Source organism: Falco peregrinus, chromosome 1 (assembly GCF_023634155.1).
Source record: "Falco peregrinus isolate bFalPer1 chromosome 1, bFalPer1.pri, whole genome shotgun sequence".
Lineage (NCBI taxonomy): Eukaryota > Metazoa > Chordata > Aves > Falconiformes > Falconidae > Falco > Falco peregrinus.
The window spans coordinates 5,630,227-5,657,045 of NC_073721.1; the positions used below are offsets into that span (position 1 = coordinate 5,630,227).

The window sequence follows — 26,819 nt, forward strand, 5'->3', positions numbered from 1 at the left end:
TGCTCAGTTGTACATACAAAAGGCAATGGAGGTGTAACACCATAGAAAATGAAGCCAGGCATATTATTATTGTATATTATTCTAATATATTTTGTTATTTATTTTATTTCATATTGTACTATTATGGGTATTATTATTATTAATATAATAATAATTTGCTTATTTATTTATTTATAGACATGTTTTTCCCTTCCCTTGAAAGGAGGCTGGGGTGTCTCCCAACGGCTGAGAAATGCAGGAAGGCAGCAAAAGCATCACACATTGAACTGCCTCCCCCCTCCTCTGGGTAAAAAATTAACAAATTTCCTACGAACGTATGTAAACACAACTCAAGCATTAACTGAATAAAACAATTTAAAAGAAACCAAAAATTTGGGGGTCACACAATACAGACTGCAGATGAGGGGAAGCCACCGATTTTAAAAAGGGCAGAACAATAGGGTATGTTTATAGCTGTAATAAAAATCCTTCCCTGTTAAAAACCTTTTAGAAAGGTGCAGGTATACCTGTTGTGTTCCTGGCACACTGTACTGTCTGTGACAGTTCTCTCAGGGGGGGTAAGAGGGATAATTTCTTTCTATTTTTCAATAAACACAGTGCATGTAGCCTGGATTCCTAACACTCCCTGCTCGCGGATATCGAGAGCTAGGCTAGCTTTTCTCCTGCACCTCACAGCCCAGATTTAACTTGAAGGTCACTCCCGATGGCTTTTAACAACATTTCACAGTTCTCTGCTGCTTCACTCCAGCTTGTCCAGATGAACTCGGTCCTGCTTTCTCATCACCCGCCGCTTCCTTTCCTGCTCTTCCCAGCAACTTGGGCCATAGAGAACCCACGACCCCCCTCAGCCATTCGCTTTTGTGGGAGATGGCTCGAGCTGAAGCAGTACAGGGCAGCACAAACCACCAATGCTTCCTATAGCCGGACTAAGAAAAAGAGCTTCGGAAATCTTAGGAGGCTTTAAATTCACATCCCAGGGGCCCGACCTCCCGCACCAAGGAAGCACATGAGTTCTGCAACCTCTGATTTTGAAATGGTACTGCACATAACATTTTTCATTTTGGGGGCATGTTGTTAACAAAGGCATATTCTATTTATTGTAAGGCAAAACATAATTTAGACCTGAAAGGACACCCTTACGTCAGTAAGTAACTGGGGAGGTGGTCTGGCCACTCATAATCTCTCAGCTGGGATTGGAGTTAATCTAGGTTTTGGTCTGACCAATGCACTTAGCACAGATAATCCCTGTTGTTGTGAAGAGCTAAGTTTGGTACCTCCCATTAAAGAGTTGTGAGTGGATGAATAAAGGTTTTGTAGGTCACTGAAAGCGTCTCCCCGCGATACCCATGAATTCTGGGCAAAGCATTTGAACACGTTTCCTACGGGACAGTTTGCTTTGATGCAGAAGCAAAAGCCCTGACCTTTCTGTATTACCTGGACTGCCTCGGGGGCTCCCTGTACAATGACGCCCTAGCTTTTCATCAGAACCTGGCAGCATGCGCTGACGTCCACAGATGCAGTTACAATTCCCAGCAGCACCAGCAGACGTAGCTAGCATCAAAATGAAGCCCACAGATTTCAACCATGTTTGTAGGCTCGCTTCAGAAAATCAGAGTGGAGGATAGCGTCTTTCAGAGTAGAAACACCTACCTATCATCTGAGCAATCGTCTTCTCATATTCTGAAACTATTTTCCTGTAAGAGGGGAAAAAAAGAAGAGCTTTTCACAAACATCATAATTTCTAGAGCTTATATGGAAAATAATGCCACTTAATAACTGTGGTATTTTAAAAGAGATGCAGAACCCCTTCACACTTTAATATGCTTCTTATTACATAAGTAACCAATATAACTGACAGCTTAACCGTTGCACCCCATTTTTAACTCTCTATATATCAGCATAGGTGGGGGGAGGGAAAAGGGACTGCTTTGAAACAAGTTCTGTTGTTTGAAACACGCCCAAAGTACATGACCAATCACAATTTAAATATAACCACAATCACATTGGACTAATTCAAGAGTTACATGGAGTCTGATTTTTCCATAACTTCCTTCCCTCTTCACATGTCTGTGTTTGCTTATTTTTAACGTAAATGTTAAGTAAAGTTACAACTGGTAGCAGGTAAACCTAACAGAAGTATAGTTGGCCCTCATCCAAAATATATCTAATCTTCCACTCTCCAAATGTGACTAAACGATCCACTAGCACTTAAGAGAACAAGACCAAAATATTCAATTATGCAGCACAAAATCCATTGTGTCCTATTCCCCAAATCTGCTTTTGAAACAGAGGCGGCAAAATGTTACCTTTAGGACTTATTTCATATATTCATGGTAGGCTTTGAATTTCCTTCTCGAAAAGAGGTTAGCCAAAATAAGCAGATTAAATGTGATTTAGAAAGATGATCCATCCCCTTCCCAGAGCCAAATAAAGCTAATGAAGCGAGACTAGCTTGATCTGTGCTTTGATTCACGAGCCACGTAGGACTGCCTACAAAAAAACAACATTACCCCACACTTCATCTGAAGCGGGTATTCAAAACAGCTCACTGGTATTTGAATACGTCCCTTTTGCAGTCTTAGCTCGCTTTCACTTTCTCCATTTTAGAGAAGTCTGCTGCAGTTGGTGAGGTTACAGAAAGGATGTGGGAAAGTTCTGAGACAAAAGTCAGTAAGGAAAGGAGAAACTTGATAGAGCTCCCAAAAAACTAATGCAGTAACTCCAGCACTGCCAGTCTCACATCGGAGTCACAAACAGACCCGGAACCCCTGAGGCCACTGCCCAAGGGTCGCTCGCGCCTCACTCGCCCTGGCGCTGCAGAGCGCTGCGCAGAGCAGGGCGCTCAGAGCCGCGCGCCCGCGGACATCGCCCAGCCTGCCGGCAGAAACCGTGCCCCGTGCTGCGGCTGGAGCCTGGCTCTGCACCGCTCGCCGTGCCTCCGGCCGCTGCCTCCACCGGGATCTGCTCCGATGCTGCTTTCCCTGCTGTCAATCCTGTTGTTTTAATTGGCTTTTTTCTTTTTCTTGTTTTTCTTTCAACCATAAATGACACTTTTGAGAGCAAAGATAGCCACCGGGATTTTCCTCTAAAAGGAAGGGATTGGTTTCATGTACAAAGAAGATTACCTCAAAAGCCTGCTGTAAGCAATAAGGATTGTAAAGCCATGTCATATCCTTCTAACACCAGGCACCTTTAGGAACTTTTATCATCCTAGAAAATTAAGCCAAGGACTCGGGACAATGAACGTGACATCAAACACAGTTACAACACTACAGCGCTACCCAGCCTAGGCTGCACCACCCAGGTTGGCAGGAAAGAGAAATAACATTATCTGTTTCTTATTTTTACCAGCTTAGACTAGTTCAGGTAGCTACCACATTCTCTGCATCATCCAGCCCTGTGAATCATGCAGCAGCTGTTCAAGAGAAGTGGATACTGCAATAGCATATCAATTTTAATAATATTTGATTTGGAAAGCAAGGCAGTCGAGTGAACTCTTGCTCCAGATTCACCTGTCAAAGGCCTCTTTCAGTCAAGCAGCCCACATAAAGGTCACCATGGCTGGGGAGGCACAGGGTGCTGGCCACATCACTCCTCTCTGTGACGGCACGTCTGAACCCTAGCTTGACATGCTGCATAGGCCTGACTCCTTGTACTTGGACGTTCAGTCTCTTTATTGACTTCCTGCAATTTCAGAAGTCATAACACCACCAAAATCCAGGGCTACAAAGGGTCTCAGAGCTCATCTGCTTGACCTCCCCTACTGAGACATAATCCATGAGACCTTCAAATAACCACATTTAAGTATTTCTTGCCTGCCTCTGTTGTACCCTTGGATTACGGTATAGCCCACCCTGGTTCAGCTCGTCAATAGTTACTACGTTATTACAACTTCTCATCTTGGCTGTTGTTGTCTGGAGTGAAATTCCCTCCAGTCTGACGTTCTTCTGGAAACTCAGCTGAACTCAGGTTATTCCAGGTAGAGTATGCGTGACTGGGGTAAAGAAGCATTGCTTCTCCTTCTGTGAAACTGATGCTTTTGTGCTTGCAACTCTAGATAATCCCTTCACTCCTTGCGTATCATTATGTCGTACCTAATTGCTGCATCTCTAATTTACCATACACAGACTGCTTCAACATTTAATCTTCCAAGAAAAATCTTCGTGCACACATGCATAATTCATCATTTTGTGACCATGTTAGTCAGATATTTTTTTTCACCCATGTGTTCTAGGGATGTGCCTGTAGGAAATATGGCTTAGATAATGTGGGGTTTTTTCACATTTTATTGAGTGTAGGCACACAAGCAAATTACTATGAGGAAGATGAAGGTACAGATCTACAGGGTGCCAACTGCTGTGTCACCCCCTGCTCTCCTTTCATTAAGGAATAAGTAACCTCTGTCTGTGCCCGCTCGCAGCCAGCAGACATGTGCACCCAGGCAGTTTCTAAAGAACAGACCGAGTGCTGCACTGAAGCGTGTGCTGAACACTGAGACTTGCCTTACACAATTCCTAAGTCTGTTCATTCCTTGCTTTGCTTCCTCGGTTTGACTGCTTGCAGCAGCTCCACTCCATTTTGCCTCATTATGCATTTGTGGGATATGCCAGGGTTTTGTTTCCTTTCCCAAGCAGAGTGCAAGAGAGGTGAGAGAATTCAGCTGGGCACTGGAGATGGTTTTCTGAAAGAAATAAAGCGGCTGCCCTTGCCTTTTGCAGATGCTCCTCTTAAGATGCTTTGGCTCAAAGCCCTGTGCTGCCGCTATCCAAATACGCCATGTGCGACTCCTGGCATCCATGCTAGCATTTGCTGAGTTCTGCACCACTGTTCCCTTTCACCCTGACTCCCCCAAGTACAGGATAACTGCATATGCAGGTCATCACTCGACACAGCTCATCGGCTTTAGTTTTAAGCCACCGAGGCATTTCATTTTGGGAAGAAGCTGGTGCTAGAACAGAAGCGATTCTGAAGAAAAATTCAGTCTCAGAAGCGATTGCAGAAATTATTACTTAAAAGAAGGGCGCTAAAATAATCTGACAGTTTTATTTATGAGTTAAGGGGGGGAGAGTTTTTCTGTTTGTTTGAAGGTAAAAAGCAACAGGCGTTAAAGACTCCATGAAATATTTTTATACATTCTCTTTTGCAGTTGATGACTCTCTCAGATTCAGATGGATAAGTGGGTCAAGCTCATTGATATGTTGTTCTTATGGTATTACTACTGTAAACAAGGAAAGGCTGAAACTTTCAACTGACTAAAGGGGCAGCAATAGTGATTCTTTGAGCAACTCGCCTACTACAGTGATTTTGTTGTCATCCTTGCAAGTGGTAGGACCTGGGCTGGGAAAGAAGGTCAAACCAGTTATGTTCCAGTATACAGAAATGTAATGTAACAGAGAAGGTTTGCAAGGAGAAATAGAACAGAACAGATACAACTAGAATAAACTGAAAAGCTCAGGGTCCTTCTGATGGCTCTCAAATGGAACAGCAGAATCCAAGATAACTATTACTTAACTAAAATCAAGCTTAGTGTACGCAGTAATTAAAAAATCAGCTCATTTCAAAGAAAAGAGTGTAGAATCTCCTTGACAGTCAACACTCAGAGGCCAGACTGGTTCCTCTGCAGGAAATGTTTTTCTACTGGCAACTAGGTTTTTGTTTTCTATTGTTAAAAAAACTTTTTACAATAATGTCCTGGAAGGAGCCTGTACTACTTGTACCTGTCTGCAAACATTCACATCCTTTCTTCTGTTGGCAAAACTATTTGTGAAGAGTGAATTTTAAATTAGCACGTGCATACCTCTGCCAGTTCTGCAGGCAGACTCATTCAGTCAGGCATAGAAACATCACTATGCAATCCACAGCAAAAACTTGAAGGAAATTCTTCCCTTACATTAACCTAGATTTAAGACCTCTCTTATCTCAGTATTTTGAGGATGTAAATGAGATTAGCAACATCGAAGTTTTCAAGGATTACCCTGACCCAGGGGTGCCCACCAAGCAGAGCAAAGACAAAGTATCAGTTTAGGATCAATCCAAACCCTGCAGTTAAAGTTAACAGAACAAATGCAGCTAGCCACAACAGTTGTACAATCATGGTACTCTGTGCACTACCCACAATCTGAAACAAGACTCTCTGTCAGTGTGATCAGTGACAAGTTAATAACCCACCTCATTTCCATCACTTCCCTTCTGCTTTCTTCATATTTCTCTTTCCACTCAGATACTTCTCTTTCCTTGGCCACAATCTGAGACAAAGAAAGCAAAGGAAAAATCTGCAACAGTAAAACTAAGTGATCCACTAAAGAGGAAATTAAATAACTTACAATATTTGATTTAATATCAAATTCTAATTAACAGTTGTATAATTTTCAAGTGCATAATGGGTTCAAATGTAAGCATCCCTAGTGATTTTCTTCTTTTTCAGACTGCAAGGTGCAATTAAAAAAGCCTGGATGTGAAATTATACTCAAGTTTTGAAAAACTAACTTAGGAAAGTAGATGCAATGTTCTTGTTTCATGTCCTATTCCCGACTGTAACAAGGACACTTTTCCAGAAATACTATATTACAGTACACGGTATCCATTTGTCCTGGTGCCAAACCCGAAACGCTCCTGTACGTGGGTTTGGAATATGGCTGGTCCCCTCGCCTGTCCTCTAGGGGGGTTCCCCTGCTGCTGCGTGCATATTTAGGGCTGACTGTCCATGAACTTTTATACTCAAAGGACTGTGTACCTTTGTGCTCCTTTTGTGCACAAAATCTATCTGAAAGTTTGGAATACTCTAACACTGGATTGTACCCATTTTAAAATACTTATTATTAGCCAGACTAATCTTATATGTAGCTTTCTATAATACATAATTTTATTCCTATTTCTAGCATTTCTATATTTTTATGTAATTATGTAGCAATGTTAAGAAGCACAGAGTACATTTAAGGTTAAAAACAATAAAGATCTATTTTCCTATGTTTCCTATCCTTTCAGCTTTTCACTCATGTCAAAAAAAGTAAAACTTACAGTGTAGCACCTTTTGCTTTGGTAGCCTCTAGCGTGGCTTTAGCATGGCTGAGGATGGTTTCAAGAATAGAACAAGTGTTCATAATATGAATCACTTGGGAGAAAATAGGAAAGAAAGGAAACCACAAGGGGCATGTTATTTCCTTTTTAAAATTCTGAAGAAAATTACCTCTGCTCTGGCAAGTCGTAGTGCAGAGTCTAAGTCTTGCTGGGGGTAGAGAAGACCTGTGGTGCTTTCTGCATCCGAGATGCCGATCCGGGAGTACAATGCACTTTTAGAGATGGAAACATCTGCTGGGATAGCAGGTTCTCTCTGTGTGTTTGGTTTTTTAAATACAAAGAAATGAACCATTAAATATGTGTTTAGCTCATCTTTTCTGGGTGTAGTGGTAGGCACCAGGGTCCTGAGCTAGAACCAGAATCCTGTGCGCTACTAAGTTATAACAGCAGTAACACTGACAAGAAACTCTGAGTTTAGCAATCATAAAATACACATTTTAGAGCCACAGTAAGCACCAAGAGAGCCATATTATCCTTACAGAGAGAAAATAAAGACAGCACTTTGCCACCAATATTTTAAGGTCCTATATTAGAAAATTTACTACTTTCTGATGCAGAAATTTCATCAAACCATCCACAAGAAATGCACGTCAGCAGAGGAAATTAGAATTGGAGGCAGGGAGCTTGTTAAGGGAAATTCTGCTTCCTCAAAAATAGATCACGAAAACAGAAGCAAGAGGACAACTCACTTTCTTAGGTCTGACCTGCCAACATACTGTATCTATCATCAATGTTATTACATAAAAAGTGTGAATATACAAGTGACATTGCTGCCCCACTGGTATTTAGCATGCAATTAGTAAGTTAAATGAGGTTTTATTTGCAGATGCCAATTTTGCTCGTGTCAGCGACTCAGATTAACGCAGAGGGAGAGCAGCATGTGAAATGAGGAAGAGAGCAAAAAAGAGGTACGTGACACTGAGATGCTGCATAAGTCTTGCAAACAATTCCATATACAAATAATCCAAGTTGCAGCACATTAAAAACCAAACAGATTATACAAGACAGTTAGGAAGATACTTAACAAAAAAAACCCCACTGCATTTTGAGACATGATCTGTAGCAACCCCACGAGAGCAGACCCCTCTGCAGCAAGTGCACCTCCACAGCTGTGTGTCCCTGCGTCCCCTACCTATGATTTGCATCTTGCCATCAAGCAGCTCACATGCACATGCTGACTGCCTGCCTGGGTATTGCCTGTGGTGGTCTGGGAAGCAAAATACTCTTTTTTTTTTCAGCTGCTGGTGGGTCACACAATAAACCCTCGTGTTGCTGGGGTTTAATGTCCCACTCCTCTGTTAAATATGCACAAAACTGGCCAAAGGAATCAGGATTACTAGGGACAGAGAGGAGAGGAGCAGACAGTACTGACACCACAGCCATCACCAAAACACTGCCTCCTTACAACACTGGAATAAAAAAGGCCGGAGAACTGAAATGTCACAAAAAATTGTTTATGGAGCAGGCCATCCCTTCTCTGTTTTACTACATTTAATCATGAACACACAAAATAATGATCAATTCCAATACAATTAGGAGGTGCAACCTCAAATACTGTGGACTTTCCTACCTGAGCAAAATGCATCACAAGATCTATCAACATTTCAGAGCCTGTATTCTTGAAAGCATCTCCCAATTTACAACTACGTAGGAAAAAATACATCTGGGACACAAGCTCAGACACCTATGTAAACACATAGATACAAAACCACATGGTGCTGTCCACAGATCTGAGTAAAGGTGAAACAGTCAATAAATAAGACTGCTGCTGGCTTAACTCAGTATCCCAACTTCAAAAAAGATGTACTTTAATTCCTCCTCAAACATAAGGCAAGAATAACCGAGAGATGAAAAAGAGCCATTAGATCATCAAAGCTGTCCTCAGAAGAAAGGCCATCCAGAAGATCAATCTGTTGAACTGTATGTATCAGATTTCAAAAGCCTCCTGCAGCTTAATTTGCTAGATCTCACAAAGAGATTGCTGGAAAATATTAATTGTGCCAAAAGAAACACAAATTTCCTCAAGCTCACATAAAAATGTGTCAAAGTAACTGTCAGGATGATGAACATTTTTAAGGAAAAATGAATATTTAAACCATTTAATACATACTTATGCATACTTTCTACATAGCGCTCAACACTTCACTAATATGTTTTCTCTAGTTATCTCTTGCATTTGAATGAATAGTAATAATGAAATGCAAAACAACTTAAATTTTCCAAAGATGACTGTAAAAACCCTTGGAATTTAATCATCGAGCAGAAATGCTTGTAGCAGTGGTCCGACCAGTATTGCCCTGATTCTGGAAACACTTCACATGAGTCACAACCAGGCTCTTTGGCAGGAGCAACCAGTAAAAGTCCTCATGGTTTTACTGCAATTTTACTTCAAGACAATTTTACACAGCTCAAAACTGATGCGCAATTCAGTAACTGTTATTTGCTGCCTCCAAATATTCCTATCCTGAAAATATGGTATCACCTGACCAACACGATGATGGTATTACCCAAAATAACTCTGTCAATGCTTTAAGTTCAACACCTAATTGCTGAGAAGGTAAGCAGTTAATTGGGGTAATAATAAGCACAGGGATTTGTAAGTCACTGAACCTCGCACAGAAAGATTAGAGTCTGCAGGGGAATTACTACTAAATGTAGGTCACTGCAATCTCAGTGTAAATATTTGAAAGCCCAGTGCACTGCTGCTTCTCTTCCCAGCATCTTTCACCGAAACCAGGTATCTGACCAGAGGGAGAATAAATGCACATCGACTAACCAGCTGCAGTTACCTCGCTTCAAGAAGGTCAAATTGAATGAAAACAGAGAAAGGCACTGGAATGAAAAGGAAAACTAGTTTTTATTCATGCTGTTTAGAGGAGTATGTATTTAGCCCTGCTGAAAATTAGCTTGCCCTTTACAAGCACTCAAATATTGCTTGGGTGTGTATCAAATGGTGTACGCTTTAACAGATGTGGTTGCAGACCGGTCAATGGAGGCAAAACAAGACCTATTTGTATGTGCTGAAAAACAAGTAAAATCCAAGCATATTCCTTTCTTGTATGAGGCAGATTCTCTGCTTGTAAAATTTTACTAGAAAAAATGGTGTCTCTGAAGGAAATATTCTTCCTTCGCTACCACGAGAGCCCCCCAAAGCTATGATGCACTAATCCCATTTGTGCGGATGCTTTTCCTTTCAGTTTCTTCCCTTTCCTTGGATCTTATTTCCACACCCAAGTCTACATCACCTCAGCACCTGCAGGGTGGTGGGCACAAACCCTCTTGGCTTTCTGTTCAAGTTGCACCTACAAAAAACGCCCACAGGACATCCTAATGGAGTTTGTCTAACAGAGGAGCAGTAACTTATCTCAGTGCTGGAAGACAGAAATCTTTGGCGATGTAAAAGCAGATGACCAGTCCTGCTGTTGTTGAAGTCTGTGACAAGAAGTTTGGGAGTGGCCAAATAATCTCCCTCTGTCAGAACAACACATTGCACATCCTTATTCTCAGACCTAGTCTTAGCAGAAAATGCCTGTACTTAACCTTTATTTTAGGTGACCTAACTTGCCATAACAAGCGCTTGCGTCTTTATTTAGCATCCTATTCTCGTTACCCATCCCAACGTGGTTTTGCAAATGTTAAATGTAATTATACAACATTAAGAAAAGAATGGAGACCAACCAACCAGAAGGGAATCTGCCAGTTAGTGTCTGAATTTAAGTCACTGCAGTCATCTGGTGGCTTCTATTATACTTAATCCAGGCCATCAGTCACTGCAGGTCACAAGAGTAGTCATCATAGGCCAATTTAACATTAGCAACCTCCCACTGAAATAGTAAAGTTATACAAGGACAAAAGTCCTCCCCAGCCTAACGTGACACCCACTGTAATGAGCTAAAAGCATTCCTATGACTGACTGGACAACGTGTGGCTGCCAGTTCTCTGTCAGAGGGTGAGTTTTGCTTATTTTTCTCTCCACATCGCTGCTTATCTTTTTCGCTGTCTTTCTTATACAGATTAATGGCATTTTTTAAAAATCACATGAAATCCACTCCCCATTTCTAAGTTCTAAGGAGTTTATAAACTTGTTCTAAATAAAATAAAATGCTGTAATGATGTTAAAAAGCATCTTTAAAATATAACTTCACATAACCAAATACATATTAGAACATTTTTGCAGCTCAGAATCTTCCCCTGGATAACACACAAGGATTCACAAACGCAAAAACTTATTCTTTTCAGTCTAAAATAGTACAATTTGTGTGTTTCTGAATTGCTGGCTGGTAGTAAAAATGCAGATGTGTAACAGAAGTCTTTTGTGTAACCTGTAGCATCTTGGTTTAATCTTGACTGTTTCCTGGTGGTAGAGAGCCTGACTGCTGCATGTTAAGCAGCGTTGGGAGGACAAGGAGGTAGAGAGAGAATGAGGTAGAGGGGATCTAGAGAGGATCCCACTCACCCTCTTCTGACACTCGCCACTCAGGGCAACAGAGTGAGGGGACACACACAGGCCAGCGCTCACACATGAAAATGGCATTTATTTTTTCCTTCTTTGTTCTTTCTGTTCCTAACTAGAAGGTTAAGCTTGGTTTCCAATGAAGACAACGACATGTTTTCTTGATTAAATAGAAGATTATAGCAACATACTTTTAAACACCTATAAATCTGCAAGGAATGAGTTTACTTTGGGAAGTGCAGCTGGCTCATGGGCTATTTAAGGTAAGCAAAATAAATCAAATATAAGCATTGTTTTTCATAAAAGTACAGTTAATCTAAAAAAAATTAATCTTTACTTTTATGAACTAGCTACTTTATGACTTATCTTTAATGCACCAAAAAATTCTACCCTACAACCAGCCTGAATGTTGTTACGAGGCAATGAACTCAAGATGACATAGGATCAGGCAGACAACTTCCCACTGACATATTAATGGACAGTATAAGAAGAGGAAGGTCACTGGAGGACATATCAGAAGCAGTCCCCTCATTTGGAATAAGTATGTCTCATTGCAACAGGACACTGCCATCCCATCCGCATCCCATTCAGCTGATGCCACCTCCCAAAAAAGCCACTAACGCTTCTGGCTCGACTGTTTTGCTGATAAGTACCATGAAGGGCATCTTAAACTGGCTGTGCAACTGGTTAACCACCAAACTCAGCGCATCCGAGCAAGCTCTTCCACCCCATTCCAAACACAGTGAGGACCACATGCATCCCTAAAGCAGTGCAAAGCATCACTCTGAGGCGGAACTAGTCAGCACAACTGGAAGCAGCAATTTAAAAAAAAAAAAAAAGTTTAGAACTTCATGAAACAAGACACACTGTGTTGGGAGGCCTTTTCTCCTTGGGACTCTATAGCCCTTCCAAACCTGCTGTAGTCCCTTTCTTCAGATGCCTGAAGGCAGACTTGATGGAATGTCTCACTTCCAAACTCCGTTAAGGTGTCTGATTTCAAGCTGAAAATACCAACAAAAGGGAAAATGTCCCTAAAGTCAAAATCTATAGCATCTTTATGAGAAGCAGGTTTGGTATTGTTCTGCCATCAAACCTTTTAGGAAAAATCCTGCTGTAGACAAATGACAAATGGCCACCTGGATTGCAGAATCTGTCTCCTGCAAAAGGTATGTGTCTGCTTCTTGCCTTCAAATTTGCTTTTTGTTAATCTGGATGTAGCGGTACTCTGTGAGTGGAGCAGGCGACAGTTCTGTGCGCAGTACTGCTTTCAGCATGCTATTTGGTGTCACACTGAGGTGTGCACAGCTTAGCACTGCACCCCGAGAGCCTTAGTTACCTTGTTAAAGAAAAAGCAGCACTCGGTTTCTTAGTCTGTGCACACTCACACACACGTGGCAGGCACAAAACAGATACCTTGGAGCAGAAAGAAGACAGGGTAATCTGCCTGGCTAACTTCAGTGCTTCTATCCTCATTGCAGCAAACTCTAACTCCTCCTGTCAAGTGTTTGGTTGTGAGCAATCCACAGAAAAAAATGTATTAAGAACACAGCAAAAATGTTTAACACATTCAAAAATGGAATGTTATATTTTAAAATATAATTCTGGCAATTCCTGGGTGACAAACACATCCATATTCCTTTTACGTTGAGAACACTGATACAAACCTTCAGTTTTTGGTTAGTTTTGAGGTAGCTGTATAGACAAACAATGTTTATTGGGGGGTAAATATGAACAACACTTTAGGTAAAATAAATGTTTTCTGAAGCTAAAACTGTTTTTCACAGACTTGTCTCCTTTTGTTTTCATTTTACATGAACTTATGCCAGCTGCCACTCCCAATTCAACCTCTGCTGTTTTAAAATCTCACTATAAATATTCTAGAAAATATGTCCTGACATACAGAACTGGTCTGCAGATCAATTTGCTTTTCCTAGAAGAAGCTGTGCCAAATTCTGCATTAGACAGATTACTAGAAAAATAAAGCCTAATTTTCATTTCAGCAGAATTAGGGCCTAAACCTCTGAAAACCAATCTACACACACAGACCTACTAAGGCCAGGTGTCAAGACAACTCTCCACACATCAAGTCCTGTGTTCAATCTTAAAAGATTTGCATCATAAAGACTTCTGCAAAATATATCCATCAGTGGTATAGGATAGCTGTAAGTGTCTGTTTCCTGTTCCTTAAGTTCCTGAAAGGCCAACGTTACTTTGGAAAGAATCAAAGCATTATTTTGCTTCTTTCCCACCTTCTCTCCAAGCCTCCCCCCACCCTTTTCAGATGAGGCAAAGCATTCCTCTACCTGTGAACAGACAAACTTAAAGAAAAGCAACATTTATATTCCTGCTACAAACCTGAAGTTTCTGAGCAAATACTGGGGGGTTCTTTTCTGCTAAGTCAGGATCTAGATATTCAGACTGATCACATATTGAGGTTTTCTTAGATATCCTATTGAGAAGAGCATCAGCAGAGACAAAGGAGTCTTCAGGAGATGTCTGAAGGGCAAGGAGGATATAGCATAAGCAACAGATTTTTTGCCCAAGCAGTTCAGGCCAAAAGCAACATACGTGCCTGCAGATCTTTGACTCCTAGCAGTTTCATGCCCCACTGAAGAATACTTTTGAATACATGGTTCATAGGTGTAACAGACAAACATCAAGAACAATTCTTCCGAATTTAAAAGCTGGGTATATTTTCCAACACTAACATCGAGTAAGTAATATTAGGACCTCTAAAGCATGAAATAAGTAACATTAGGACCTCTAAAGCAATGGCTCTCAAACCGTGGGGCACAGCCCACTCTCGATACTTCATCAATAGTTTTCAAAGAGTTACCACAGGTTTTGCTCGTAGAATAGCTTATGTTCAGTTCAGGCAATCTCTAAGGCAGTCCAAAAGCTTTGAAGACCACTAAAACTGAGGGGAACCTCAGCAAGACCCTTTTTGCAGTCTTTGCAAAGTCTTTTGCTGCTTACTGGGGATAAACTAAGTTATGTTCACAATTATAACCTGATCAGAATAAATACATAAGATGAGGGTGGACAGAATTCCAATGACAAAAACAAGACCATTGGGATTTGAGGACTCAACACTTTCTGCTGTGAGAAAAGTATTCAAGCTCATAAAAAACGTTTTGTGAGATGGTATCAACAGCATTGTTAATACCAATTAAGCATAATACTGCAGCTCTTGTTTTGACTCCTCAGTAAATATACTGTCCTATAGCTTAGCATGCCTAATGCTGCAGGCGTTTGTGGAACAAGTTTTCCTGGAAAAATGGAGGACCTGAGGGAACCTTCATGAATTTGAGAACCAGTGCTCTGAAGTCTGTATGCAGTGCAGGCTGGAATCAAGGAAGGGCTCACTGCCAATTCAAATGTGACCCAGAGAAACCACTGAAAAAAGTGATTTAACTGAAACTGGAATGAGTTCTAATGATCATAAAGTTGAATTTTACATTATCAGTATCAGGTGATAACAATAGAGTTGACAGTTTATACGAAAATGTGAAAGGGCACCTGTTGTTTACTGACAAAATTTTTAAATTTTACAGTACATGCAACAGAATAGATCATGTCTCTCTGTAAATATCAAACCCCTTATTTTATATATAAAATATTTTTTCACATATTGGGTTAAAGCACAGTGTAAAAAAGCCTGTGTGAGAAAGAAAGCACTTCAAAGTATCAACCTGGAATAAGTTAACACAAGACCATGTTGAACTATGGTAAGAATTCAGAAAATTCTTCTGAATTCCATCAGATCCATCAACCTACCTACCTCATTTGGGTACTACCACATGCTGCTACCAAGGTCTTTAAGTGTCAGGTGGAGTTTCACTCAGCTTCTGAGATCCACCTTTGCTACCTCTTACATGACGTGAGAAATCTCTGCGGGAAAATTATTCCCAAACTTATCATAAATTGCTTACTATTTCAATAGCCTCTGGAGTTGTTCCTAGGGTCAGGGGCTCTAGGTCTTTCTGCTTTGACTTGTCAGGTGGCTGTAAGTGTGCCTCTTGGCTGGCAGCTAGCACTCGGGAAGCTGGATGTTGTATTTTTATTCCAGAAGATTGCTGGGCTTCAGGGTCTTCAAAACTTGACCTGTAAAAAGATTGTGTACCTGCTTTCAGGGTGGAGCACAAGGCCCTTATAAAACAAGTCCTCTTCATTACTTTCATGTGTGTGTGTATATGTTTATATGCAAGAATATATACACACACACATTGTTTCCACCCAACTTCATATCATTATGTTTCATAACACTTTGCAATATCCTTTCAAAGCAATGCACCAAAGTCATGTAAAGCCGGCTCCATCAGAAATGTTACGTACATTCCTTAAATATTTCTCACTTGCCTTTTTACCCCTTTCTCGTTGCGACCTACCTCTCTCCCAACAAACAACTTTCACCAACCAGAACAGATGTCCTCAACAAGCAAAATTTTTGGAAGTAAACACAAGCCCCACATCCTGTGTTCTTAAGAACTAGACTTCTTGTTCAGAAAATATATCTAGGAAATGCCAAGTGAAAAGTGGCTATCAGGAGATTTCTAGATTGACATGAAAACGACCTCAGTATCTGCGAAAAAGACTGTAAGCAGGAAGCGACTGTCTAGTGAAATAGTTGCCACTGTGACTATTGAGTACGAGTATGAAGGAGAAATATATGTCCTCCCATGTTCCTTCCCATTATAAAATTCTGTCTCTTTGCCCTCTATCATACGCGTACACAGATGGGAGCCTATTTTTAAGCAAACAACTCAGCGGCAGAGAGGAAGAACTGTCTGTGTACACGCTATGATGTTAACCCGTTTCCCCGACACCCTTTTCCACTGCTGAATTTGCTTGCAGTGACATACCCTGAGCATGGCGTTGTGGAATCAGACAGTCTGATGGGAGGTGATTTGACTGGACTCTCCTGCTGTGCATCAAACATTAGGTATAAAGACTGTTTCTTCGAGGTGCTATCATCCTGCTGGCAACAGGAAAAGAAAGGCTCATTAAGCAACTCAACCATTCTCCATTACAGCTGATTCAGGTCACTGAAGCCTTAAGTGACCAAATGACTTGACAGACAACTAATAATATAGGACTGTAATACAGTCTATGCTGATACTGAGATGATCCCTTCAAGGAAGAAACCATTAAAGAACAAAACCCATAGAGCTCACTCTTTGTCATGGCTCTTCTCCCACTTTGGCGTTAATCAGATTTCTGGTCCTGTGAGGCAGGAGGCATCCCTTGACCAGAAGTGCTACTAAACTATCCGCTGAAACTTCTAATCAGTTTAAGCACCTGACATGCATGCTTGATTTTTCTAACTTCCCCAGTGGATATACCCCCTTTGGATCTACTCAAGCTATCAAATCCATGAATTAAATAGAAGTAAAACAAAACAACGGATAACATAGAGTACTGTGTTCCATATTTCGCATTCATTCTGCATTGTCTCCTGATTTCCCTCCATCTTCTTAAAAGTTTTACTCTCAGTTTCTTAAAACAGTTCAATAGCTGGTGTAGACAGCTCTGTACTCTACGCTGCTGGAAATACTGATTTGCTTTTAATCTCCAGAAAGAACTACTATGATGCTAGCTTAAAAATAAAATAATAAAACGGAACAAGCTCTACAGGATACAGGACAACAAAGCACATGCAATTTACCTGGTTATGCCAATTTAAAGGAACTGGGTTTGCAGATCTGCTGCAGGCACGTTATAATTAATTTAAGGAGTAGTGAGGCTGATGGCATTATCAGGATAGTATATTATGACAAGGGAATGCAAATGAATGGAAATGGAATAAGAACTTACAGGCACAGAGGAGCCTATTTTCTCCATATATTCTATTTCATATGAGTTGCCATATTCCAATTCTGCAACAGAAACAAAAAAAAAACATTAAATATGTGCCATGAAATGACTTTTGCAGAAGTAAATGAGATCTCTTCTTATTTACCAGGGCCACTCCCATTCTGCTCAATGCTTTTCTATGAGGTATTAAAAATAGAATATACAGAAAGAAAGCAGAAGGTACATTGATTTTCACTGATTTTCAACAATAGAACTAGGACACATTTCAGGCAAATTCATTTGCCTGAAGAATTGCAGCTTTATCAGTTTGCTGAAGATTCTGCCCCAGCGGCCAGAATATCAAGAAACTTTCAGAGTGCTTTCAGAGCACAGATAACTTTCCTCTATCTTATCACAGAAAACACATTTTTCAGTTGTTGGTAATGCTGATAGCAGTTTCCTTTAATGTACGCAAAAAGATTTTAAAAGCTGTTGAGAAACGCAGTAATTTCTATTTCTTAATCTTTATCACACAATTTTTAATTAAGAGGGACTACTGTGATATCACTTAAGATGGAAAGAAATATAAAATACCTGTATGCTCATTGAACAAGGGGTGAGACAACAGCCCAGCTTACTGGGCTGTGTTCACATTTTAGTTTTGGAGGAAATGCCTGAGGCAGAAAGATTTACGAAGAACCCTAAATCTAAACCCTAATAAAAATGCAAATTTTTACTGTTTCTCCACTTCTAATCTCCTAATTACACTGGGGGGAATAAACAGTATTTCTTTTCATTCCATGGTCACCCAGTAGTCAATATAGAAGCAGATAGAAAAAACACAGCAAAATGGAAAAAAGAGCATACCTTCCTGCACCCAAATAAAAGCAAAGACTTTGTGCAATGACACCTTAATTTAAAAATTGAAAATGTAACTAAATTGTCCTAATGCTGTATTTTACTCTGTTTCCATGAGTTAATTCAATAAACCACTTGTATAATTTCATTTCTGTTATAGATAAGTTCTAATGAATGGCATACTAGCATTTACATTACGATAAAAGTATGTGCTAAAATTCTAGATTTGGGCGGCTTTCAGGAAAACAGCAACTGCTGCTAAGACATTCGTTCTTTACACAAACCAACCCCAAAGATAACTTCTTAAGTGTTTCATTTAAAAAAAAAAAGTTTCAAAGGGTGCAATATGAGTTTACAATGCTCAAAAATTTTTTATGATAAAAAGCATTGTAGAGTACAAGCACTATAATCCCACGAGTCTATGTGTTTTGTGAAACAACCACTGAAGAGGAACAGCCACAAACTCTCAGTACTTGACACGTGGGAGATCTTAACAGTAAAATGTCTAAGTGAAGAGAACACTATAATAGCAGGCTGCTCACATTTAAATTCCTAGCACCAGAAGTTTTTAATGGTAACGGGAAGCCAGGCAAGATAGACAACCTCCTGCTATAAGATACAAGCTTCTTGTTAGTGAAAGCAAAACCAAAACTGAAACGAGATTCAAACCACCTACTAGATGCAGAATTGTAGGAGAAAGCATGAAATACCAGATAACAGCACCTAGTGTTTAGCAACTGCCTTTCTGTATTTCATTTATATACACATAGCCCCATGAGGTCCATCACGCATCTTTATAGGGCAGCTTTATGAAACCAGAGAGCAATTACCGAGCGAGCGTACAAGCATGCTCAGGGGCAGGAGATGTATCGGCACTGTCCTCTGCTGGCACAGCCAGCAGTGATCTTCCATCTGCCTGCTGGGCTGGTAGCGGCTTTGCAATTGCAATCCGAACTGACTTTTGGGACAACACGTATTTAACTTTACTGATTTGAAAAAACAGCAGGATGCAGACGGAAATACTTCAACCAGAAACAAAAGGAGTAACATGGCTCGCTAAACGCAGTTTGTTTAGTCTCATTGCTCTCAGAAGTTTCCAGCATAATTAGACTCTATCTCCTCTCCTAGGTATCTCCTCTAAGACATCATCTCCCCTCCAAAACCTTAGGCTCTGGTTATCTCTATATATTCAAAATTACAAATGCCCAGGATATCCCATGGAGTAAGATCATTATCTTTTATAAATACATACAACAGACTTACTAAGCGATGTCCTCCAACTCCTCCTACAAATAGCTGCAGAATTTTCTGCTATAAATTACTGCTTATTCCTGGTCTGTGCAACACGAAAATGGCAGCAGTTATAGGCAGCGCATGCAACAGATGAGAGCGGGATGTACTGGCTGACTCAGTAGCTGGGCTGTATCTGTACAAAAGCCGTGTTAGGTTACAGGAAAACACTCACACTAGAGTCTGGGAGGGGTAAAAATATTCGCACTGAGAGACAGCCCTGGAATTACTCAAAAATGTCTCAGCGCCACAGGACCAAGACTGTCAAGGGAAAAAATATATATTATTTTTAAGAGATCTGAAAAGCGGAAGCATTGTTGATTTTAATTAGCATGAAATCTGAAACTTCGACTATACCATTCAGCACACATGAGACGACAATTAGCATTTAATTAGGAGCTTTGCTCACTTTCTTCTACTCACTTTGATAGCTAAAATGATTGCTTTAGTGTATCTCTCACTACTTTTTTGTTCCATTTCCTTCCATATAATTTCCATTTTCCCAGACTTGGGGAACTTTTTTTCTAAAAAGGGTTTCTGTTAAGTTGTTTTTTTAAAACTCAAATTAGGCAAAGCTGATGCCTGAATTTTATAATTTGACAATAATACCAAATGGATTTATCCAGACTGACATACTTATCTGCACAGAGACTCAATAGATTTCCGAAGAGCCCAGGCCACACAAACCCACAAGCACGCGCATATGAACATATGCGGTTTCATTAAAACCAGCATGATTATCCATGCCTTTTAATGTCAAACACATCTGATCTAAAAGCTTAGCAGTTCTTAAATTAGTTTTTAATTAGGCAAAAAACTCCTCAGACCCAGTCTAAAATGGCATAAAGTGGCATTAATGGTAGACTGAAAGGTTAGGGGGGGAAAAAAAAAATTCTGCCAAGGAAGAAAATGTTTAAGCCGAGTTAAACTCCTACATTCTTCCCACCCACAAAGCTGAAAATCTGCTCTCGGAGCAGGTGTTGCAAAGCAGCATTCCCTCTGGGAACACCAAGGAAGGCCACACACACATTTTCTACATTTTGTCTCTTCCACATTTCACAGATCTGGAATGACAGTTCTTGTAACAGAAACTTCCAGCTTTAGCTCACAACTGCTTATAGGAAGGTATGATGGGAAAAACCTTAATAAGCTGATCTAGAAGGAAATTTTATCTGGCATGTGAATGGCAACTATCTTACACAGGGGATACCCTGCACATCGTTATGCATAAAGATATCTGGATCCTAGGAACCTGGGGGAGAGATGGCACATTAACAGTCTTCATGCAATACAAAAACTTGGAGCAGAATTTTAACCTGGGACCTTCTCCCATTCACGTTAGTGGAACAGGCTCGGGCAAAATCTCCAGTTCAGTGGCTCTGGATCCCAAACACTTAACCGAGAGCAGTATCAGACCCGAGTCTCCCATGAAGGCACTGATAAAACAGGTAGCAAGCACAGAAGAACACAGCATGTCTACAATTAACCATACAAAGGAAGCAAAAGCCTTTCTCTGAAGGCCCCTTTCACTTTCTGCTAAGCTTCCTCTCTGCTCTTTCTTGAAAACTTGAGGTTGGGCTATTGGGGTCTTACATTCAGCTCCCCAAAACTGCCAAGTTCCCCGGGCTGCACCAAAGAGCCTAATTTTGTAGGGTTCCCAGATAATACAGTTTGCATTCAGCAAAGTATACACCAACATCCTCCAACAAACCAACCCCCCCCCCCTCAATAAACGCAACATTAGCTGATTGCAGACAGTCCCTTACAAACCATACCCTCTGTAGGAGAGCTGAACTTAGTCTCATTAACAAATGTGGATAGATCAGACGGTTGTGGGTAATCCTGCTTATCCGTGTTCAGGTCCACAGTCATGCAGGTCCATTTCTGACTGGTCACTGAAGACGCTAGTTTCTCCTCATCTGTCGCATGAACCACCGTGGATATGACGGGAGGTGTTTCTGGAGTAGGCAGTGGAGTCGGATCCTGCAGAAAACAAGTGCAAATTAATTCTATTATCTTTCATTAACACATCAAATAGTTTAGGCTCTGAATTCCTCTGCACAACCGAAGCCATCTTTTTAATTCTGCCCTCTTAGCCACAGTTCCGTACAAAATACTTAATGAAAAATACTGAAGTACTTCATCTAGGACTCTATGAGCAGTGAGTTCTCCCAGGATAACTAAACTCTTCAATGATAAACACTCATATTGCAAAGCTACCTCGATAATAAGGAAGAAAGGAAATCCAGAGCCGTTTAAATGTTAGGCACTCGATGCAGGTGGCACACATCACCCATGACCGAAGTCTTTGACTACCAAACCTGACTTTTTAGGCTTCCCTCATAGGAGCAAAAACCTCTGTAGGTCTGCGAGGTCACGAACCCTTCCTTAACTTCTATGCTGTCCAGCAGCACACATAAAAGGGTAGGATGGATAACAGGAATGAACAGCAGCATGGAAGGAGCTGTGCCACATCAAAGCAGTTAGGCCTTTTAGGCAGAACAGCTTTTGCTAACTTCTCTTCCAAGAAAACCACCTGCCAGCAGTTTACAACAATGAATAAAACCATCCAAGCACATGTTCTTGGTAGACCAGCCCACTTGTTTTATTTGTATTTCCCTTCCAGCCCACCAATTTGATGTATTTAGTTTCTTACTTTCTAATCTAAAAAAACCAGGGTGGATAGTTAAGTCTAGTTTTCCAGACAACTGACTGAAGAGATTTGTTCATATCGTCATTCCATTGTAACATAGGCCTTCCACAGTACATTTACTAATAGTCTAACTGGAATTTCCACAGAAAATACTGGATCTAATAGATGTTGTATACACACTTCTAGAGACCAAAAGGTTAGTATCTTATGATTATAGCCCAGTGCGCGATACCTGGACAACAATATGCTTATATTGTTTACAAAAACCTCTTTATTATTAAACATACAATTCTACGATTAAATAAATAAAATTTCCCTTTTTTGCCCCTACAAGAACATAAATTACATGCACCAAAATAAGGCAGTACTTTACCTGAGAAGGAGGATCAGATAATGGGGATCTTTTTGGTGATTTTTTCACCCTAAATGTATCACTGAAAATAAAGTTAAAATAGTTAATATGGTAATCCCAGCAAGAATCAGGTCACTTCACACTTAGCAAGAGACAGCCACAGACAATGCAACCTCTGTAAGCCGGTCCGCTTTAAAATCCCATCCATTAGGCAGCAGCACCACAGAGAAACATGCCATAGGTACATAATCTTGTCATGCACGTGGAACAGGCCTTGACTCCCCAAAAGCTGAGAAAAGCGGGATTGCCATATTTTTCATGCTAACTACTGACACATTTACAGAACAGAGCTGCTGCTCGATTGCAATTCAAATCGCTGCTCCTCCACAGACATCTTCAGTGGCCTTAAGCAAATGATTTAGCTTCTGTCTGTTTCCGTTTCCCATATGAAAATTAGGTCTAAAACACATCTTTACCTGAGAATTAAAACTGTGATCAACTTGGGCAGTAAGCTCCGATGACCCCATAAATAAATAATAAAAAATAAACCACTTTGGTACATTTGGATGAACTACATAAAAGCTGCTGAGGCAGATGCTGTTCCCCAAGAGGCCAGAACAAAGCTCTATCATTACAAATGTGCACAACAGACCCTTTTAAAAACAAATACAACAAATATGGCAATTCTGCTTCCAGTTCCCCAGGGTTCTCATAGTGCAGACTGGGAGCACGGACACTGTAGCCCTTCAAAACCCCACAGGTTTCAATCAGGCAAAAGGAATGAAGAACATAATTATGTCTCGGTGTATAATTATGAATGTTGCTTTTATGTTTAGTCACTATTGTTTAAAAATATTTTCTAAACAAGAAATAAACCAATTATCTACCTGTTTTCTTGATGCATATTGCCAGAGTTATTCAAAGACATTTATTCACTAACTAGAAAAGGGAGAAAAATATCACAGCAAACTCACTGATAAAGACTTAATGTTCGAACTGAGATGCAGTGGCAAAAATTACTGCTCACCAGCTCATCCCTGATCAATGATGGCAAGATCAACACTAGAAATTATAATGGTGAGTTTCAATCAGCAGAGGGTAAATCAATACCACATCCAGAGGGGAAAATAAATTGGACAGCTGAATATTGGTGTGTTTGATGCTACTAATTATCTAGTTATAATGTTAGAAGTAATTAGGATAACTTATTCCTTTAAGGAGAAAGAATTTATTTACAAAAGACTGATTGTACAATGGCTGAAATACAACTTCCGTATTTTAGCTCAAGGATACAAAATCTATATAGTTTTTAAAAGAGGATCTTCTTTGATAGGCAAACAGATAATGACACAATAGATTCCTCAAACTCATTCCCAGTCAGGCATCTTACTTAAAACAGTTTTCATATGTGCCAGTGAAGTGAAATAGTTAACATAAAAGCTTCATGCTGAATAATAACTGATCATGCTGCAAAATAAATCAGTAAAATTAAAAAGCCCATAAATCAAAGAGGAAAGTTGAGCTGTTAGCTGAGAATTACTTACAACAGAGAACATACAGACATCACATCTTCTACCATCCTAAGACAAATAAGACAAAGAAAAAGAGAGACAGACAGAAGGAACTGACAAAAAAGATAAACCTACAAATACTCTGTTAATGTTAATGTGTTATGGCAAACTGATCATGCATATTTTCTACCTGCATAATGTTAACCCATACTTTTTATTGCAAAATACATGGGGAGAAAAAAAAATATTCATCAAGTCCTTCAATGTTTTAAAATTCAATGTTATACTTCTGACATGCTTTCATCTTACAAAACACAATTTTCAAAGCTGACACCTCTGAGTTAAGTTCCTTTCAACACACTAACCGTCCTTGCCTTCCCTGATGGTAGCCACCTGCTTTCTTTTCAAAACACAGTATTTGTTATTATATGGGATGTTGAAATGCTCTTGAATGACAAGAGCACGGTTATGCATGGTGCATGGTTTGGTCATGTCTGCTGATGTGTTACAACAGTTCAGAAAAAGCTACTTGACCATTACAAATCATTTACCTAAATCAAGAGAGAAAATGACATTTCTTTAAATCTCATCTACTTTGCCTCTCACTGAAACCTAACTTTGTGTTCAACAGAACAAATTGATTACCCCAAAATCAGAAGCAAACCTTGCCAAACAATTAAGGATAAGAAAAAATTTCATCTATTCATAAGTTTGGCAGCTTCTGCTTGGCTGTTTTAATGTGCAATGCTCTTGAAAGCTGGCACCTTGCATTTCTGAACACAGTCCCCAGTCACCTAAGAGTTTCGAGAGCAATGTCTGCACAAGCACCTGTTTTTACTCGTGACTATAAGCAGGCACTTGAGAGGCATCAGCGGCTCTTTGTTCAGCATCATCTGAGCAATACGATCTCTCTCAAAACAGCTCAGCATTTCCGTATACGACCAGAGAGTAATTTGCATCGAGCTGACATCTCTCATCTTTTCACATGGAGGTCAACACTTAAGACTGCTGCAGGTTTCATTCAAGGATAAATGCTGGCTATTTTTATTGATTTAACCCAGGTAAGAACTACCATATGGCACAGATTCAAAGTAGTACAAGCTTAGCGATGGCTTAAACTCATGCCTGGCTTCTTCACCTCTCTTACGCCTCACCCAGAAATTGCGGTCTTTCTGTAGGAGGAACACATTTTCAAACCGGTCTGTAAGAGTTTTATTTCTGCATGCCTCAACAGTGCTAATAAAAACTCCTGGCTTTGCAAAACTGTCCATTAATTTAAAAAAGTCCTGGTATATTACAGTATCATTTCCTAATTCAAGCACCCTCCTTTCTGCCCCTTGGAGCTGAAGCACTTTGCACTGGCTTCTCCCTCCTGTCCCACCACTGGGAGCACTGCTAAGGAGGGTCCTACACCCCGTCTCCCTGCCCAGCAAGGGGTTCTCCTGCACTGGACCTCATGGAGGAGTCATGCCGAGAGCCCTTTTCATGGAGGAGAGAGACCACAGACAGGAAGAGACAAATAAAGCCACTGCTTCCCCGGGCATCCTCCAACAAGCCTCAGGCTAATTTTCTTCTAGAAAATATTATGGCTGCAGGCTGCACAGTGTATTAATATGCAGATTCTCTTCTTTGTTAGAAACCACTTGCAAAAGTAGGTTATGGGGCTGCAGCAAGCTGACACATAACACACGGCAGTGAAAGCAGTCCCAAGCAAGGGCTGGGAATTCCTGCAAACCTCCCGACCTAAGGACCTCTAAGCCCTGCTCTAGGGTAGTTTCACTTCTTCCACCATGATAAAGACCATCAGTGAACTTTGTGACTGACTGTAGGACAGGGCCTTCCCACAATGGATTTCCCCAGGGATGAACGTGGTTTAGCAAACTTTGTAAACTCATGCTGCCCCTAAATTAACAATTTGGAATCCATTCTCATATTCATAGCAGAGGTGTGGACCCAAGAAGTTTATAGTGGGGGTCTGTCAACTCCACTGCAGCTAGAGAAGACACAAGGAGACTCTGGCTGGCTGCAAACATCAGTCTTGAGGGTCTGCTGACATTAAAATTCCCTTCTCTCCCATTGCACTTTCTCAGTAAGATTCAAATTGTTCCTCTCTTGCAGCCAGACTTCTGCATCTTCTTGGTTTGGACTGGACCAGTTTGGACTGCAGGCACTGGAGTACATGTCAGCTTACCTTAACTTAATTCCCATTTTATTTTCCACTAAATTTCAGACATATCTCCAAAAAAAAAAAAAAAAAAAGCAACACCAGAAATAACAGGCTCTTCCTTAAAAAACAACTACACAGTTGTCTGTCTATACTTTCCGTCTTCCTTAAAAAACAACTACACAGTTGTCTGTCTATACTTTCCGTAAGTCAGAAATGCCTCTAAAAAGAAAAAAACGGCACAAGCTTCCTCAAACCTGGCAAAGGATGTGAATTCTAACCCTGAGGGCAGCAGGTTGCTCAACAAGAACTGAATTATCTCCATCTCACTCTGTAAGGGAGGTCATCTTTTGTACTGTTTTACATTAACCATGTCATCTTCAAATTGCCAGGCTTTTTAAATTTTTCAGTCATATTTTTGTTAGCTAGCTGAAACGTTTAAACCATAAAGGGACATGCACTGAGACAATTTCTTATAGATACACACAGGATATCAATTTCAGATAAATCGGATACAAACTTACTGATTACCTACTTAAAATAGCCATGTCTGAACAGATAAGGCAACATGCACGCCAGCAAGTTAACCATGGAATCAATGCAACTAGCCATTTAAAGTTTTTAACCAAATATCTAAATACAACAAGCTACCAAATTTATCCTGCAAT

The 26,819-nt window shown here is 40.3% G+C and overlaps 1 protein-coding gene and 1 long non-coding RNA gene across 4 annotated transcripts in view; one reads left to right on the forward strand and one right to left on the reverse strand.

Annotated features, from left to right (window-relative positions):
* TACC2 (transforming acidic coiled-coil containing protein 2) overlaps nucleotides 1-26,819 on the reverse strand; it is a 129,538-nt gene that overhangs the window by 7,931 nt on the left and 94,788 nt on the right. For all 3 annotated transcript variants that reach the window (XM_055801737.1, XM_027795457.2, XM_055801748.1), the window contains 10 exons: nucleotides 24,021-24,056; nucleotides 22,498-22,558; nucleotides 21,247-21,454; nucleotides 17,345-17,406; nucleotides 16,393-16,508; nucleotides 15,463-15,634; nucleotides 13,886-14,026; nucleotides 7,187-7,330; nucleotides 6,169-6,245; nucleotides 1,651-1,694 (listed from right to left, as the gene is read on the reverse strand). In XM_055801737.1, coding sequence (XP_055657712.1) covers nucleotides 1,651-1,694; nucleotides 6,169-6,245; nucleotides 7,187-7,330; nucleotides 13,886-14,026; nucleotides 15,463-15,634; nucleotides 16,393-16,508; nucleotides 17,345-17,406; nucleotides 21,247-21,454; nucleotides 22,498-22,558; nucleotides 24,021-24,056 — 1,061 coding nt within the window. The remainder of the gene's footprint in view (nucleotides 1-1,650; nucleotides 1,695-6,168; nucleotides 6,246-7,186; nucleotides 7,331-13,885; nucleotides 14,027-15,462; nucleotides 15,635-16,392; nucleotides 16,509-17,344; nucleotides 17,407-21,246; nucleotides 21,455-22,497; nucleotides 22,559-24,020; nucleotides 24,057-26,819) is intronic.
* Nucleotides 10,369-12,852, forward strand: LOC114013894 (uncharacterized). The gene is made up of 3 exons (XR_003557152.2): nucleotides 10,369-11,026; nucleotides 11,650-11,793; nucleotides 11,881-12,852. It is a non-coding gene; the product is annotated as an uncharacterized LOC114013894 (long non-coding RNA).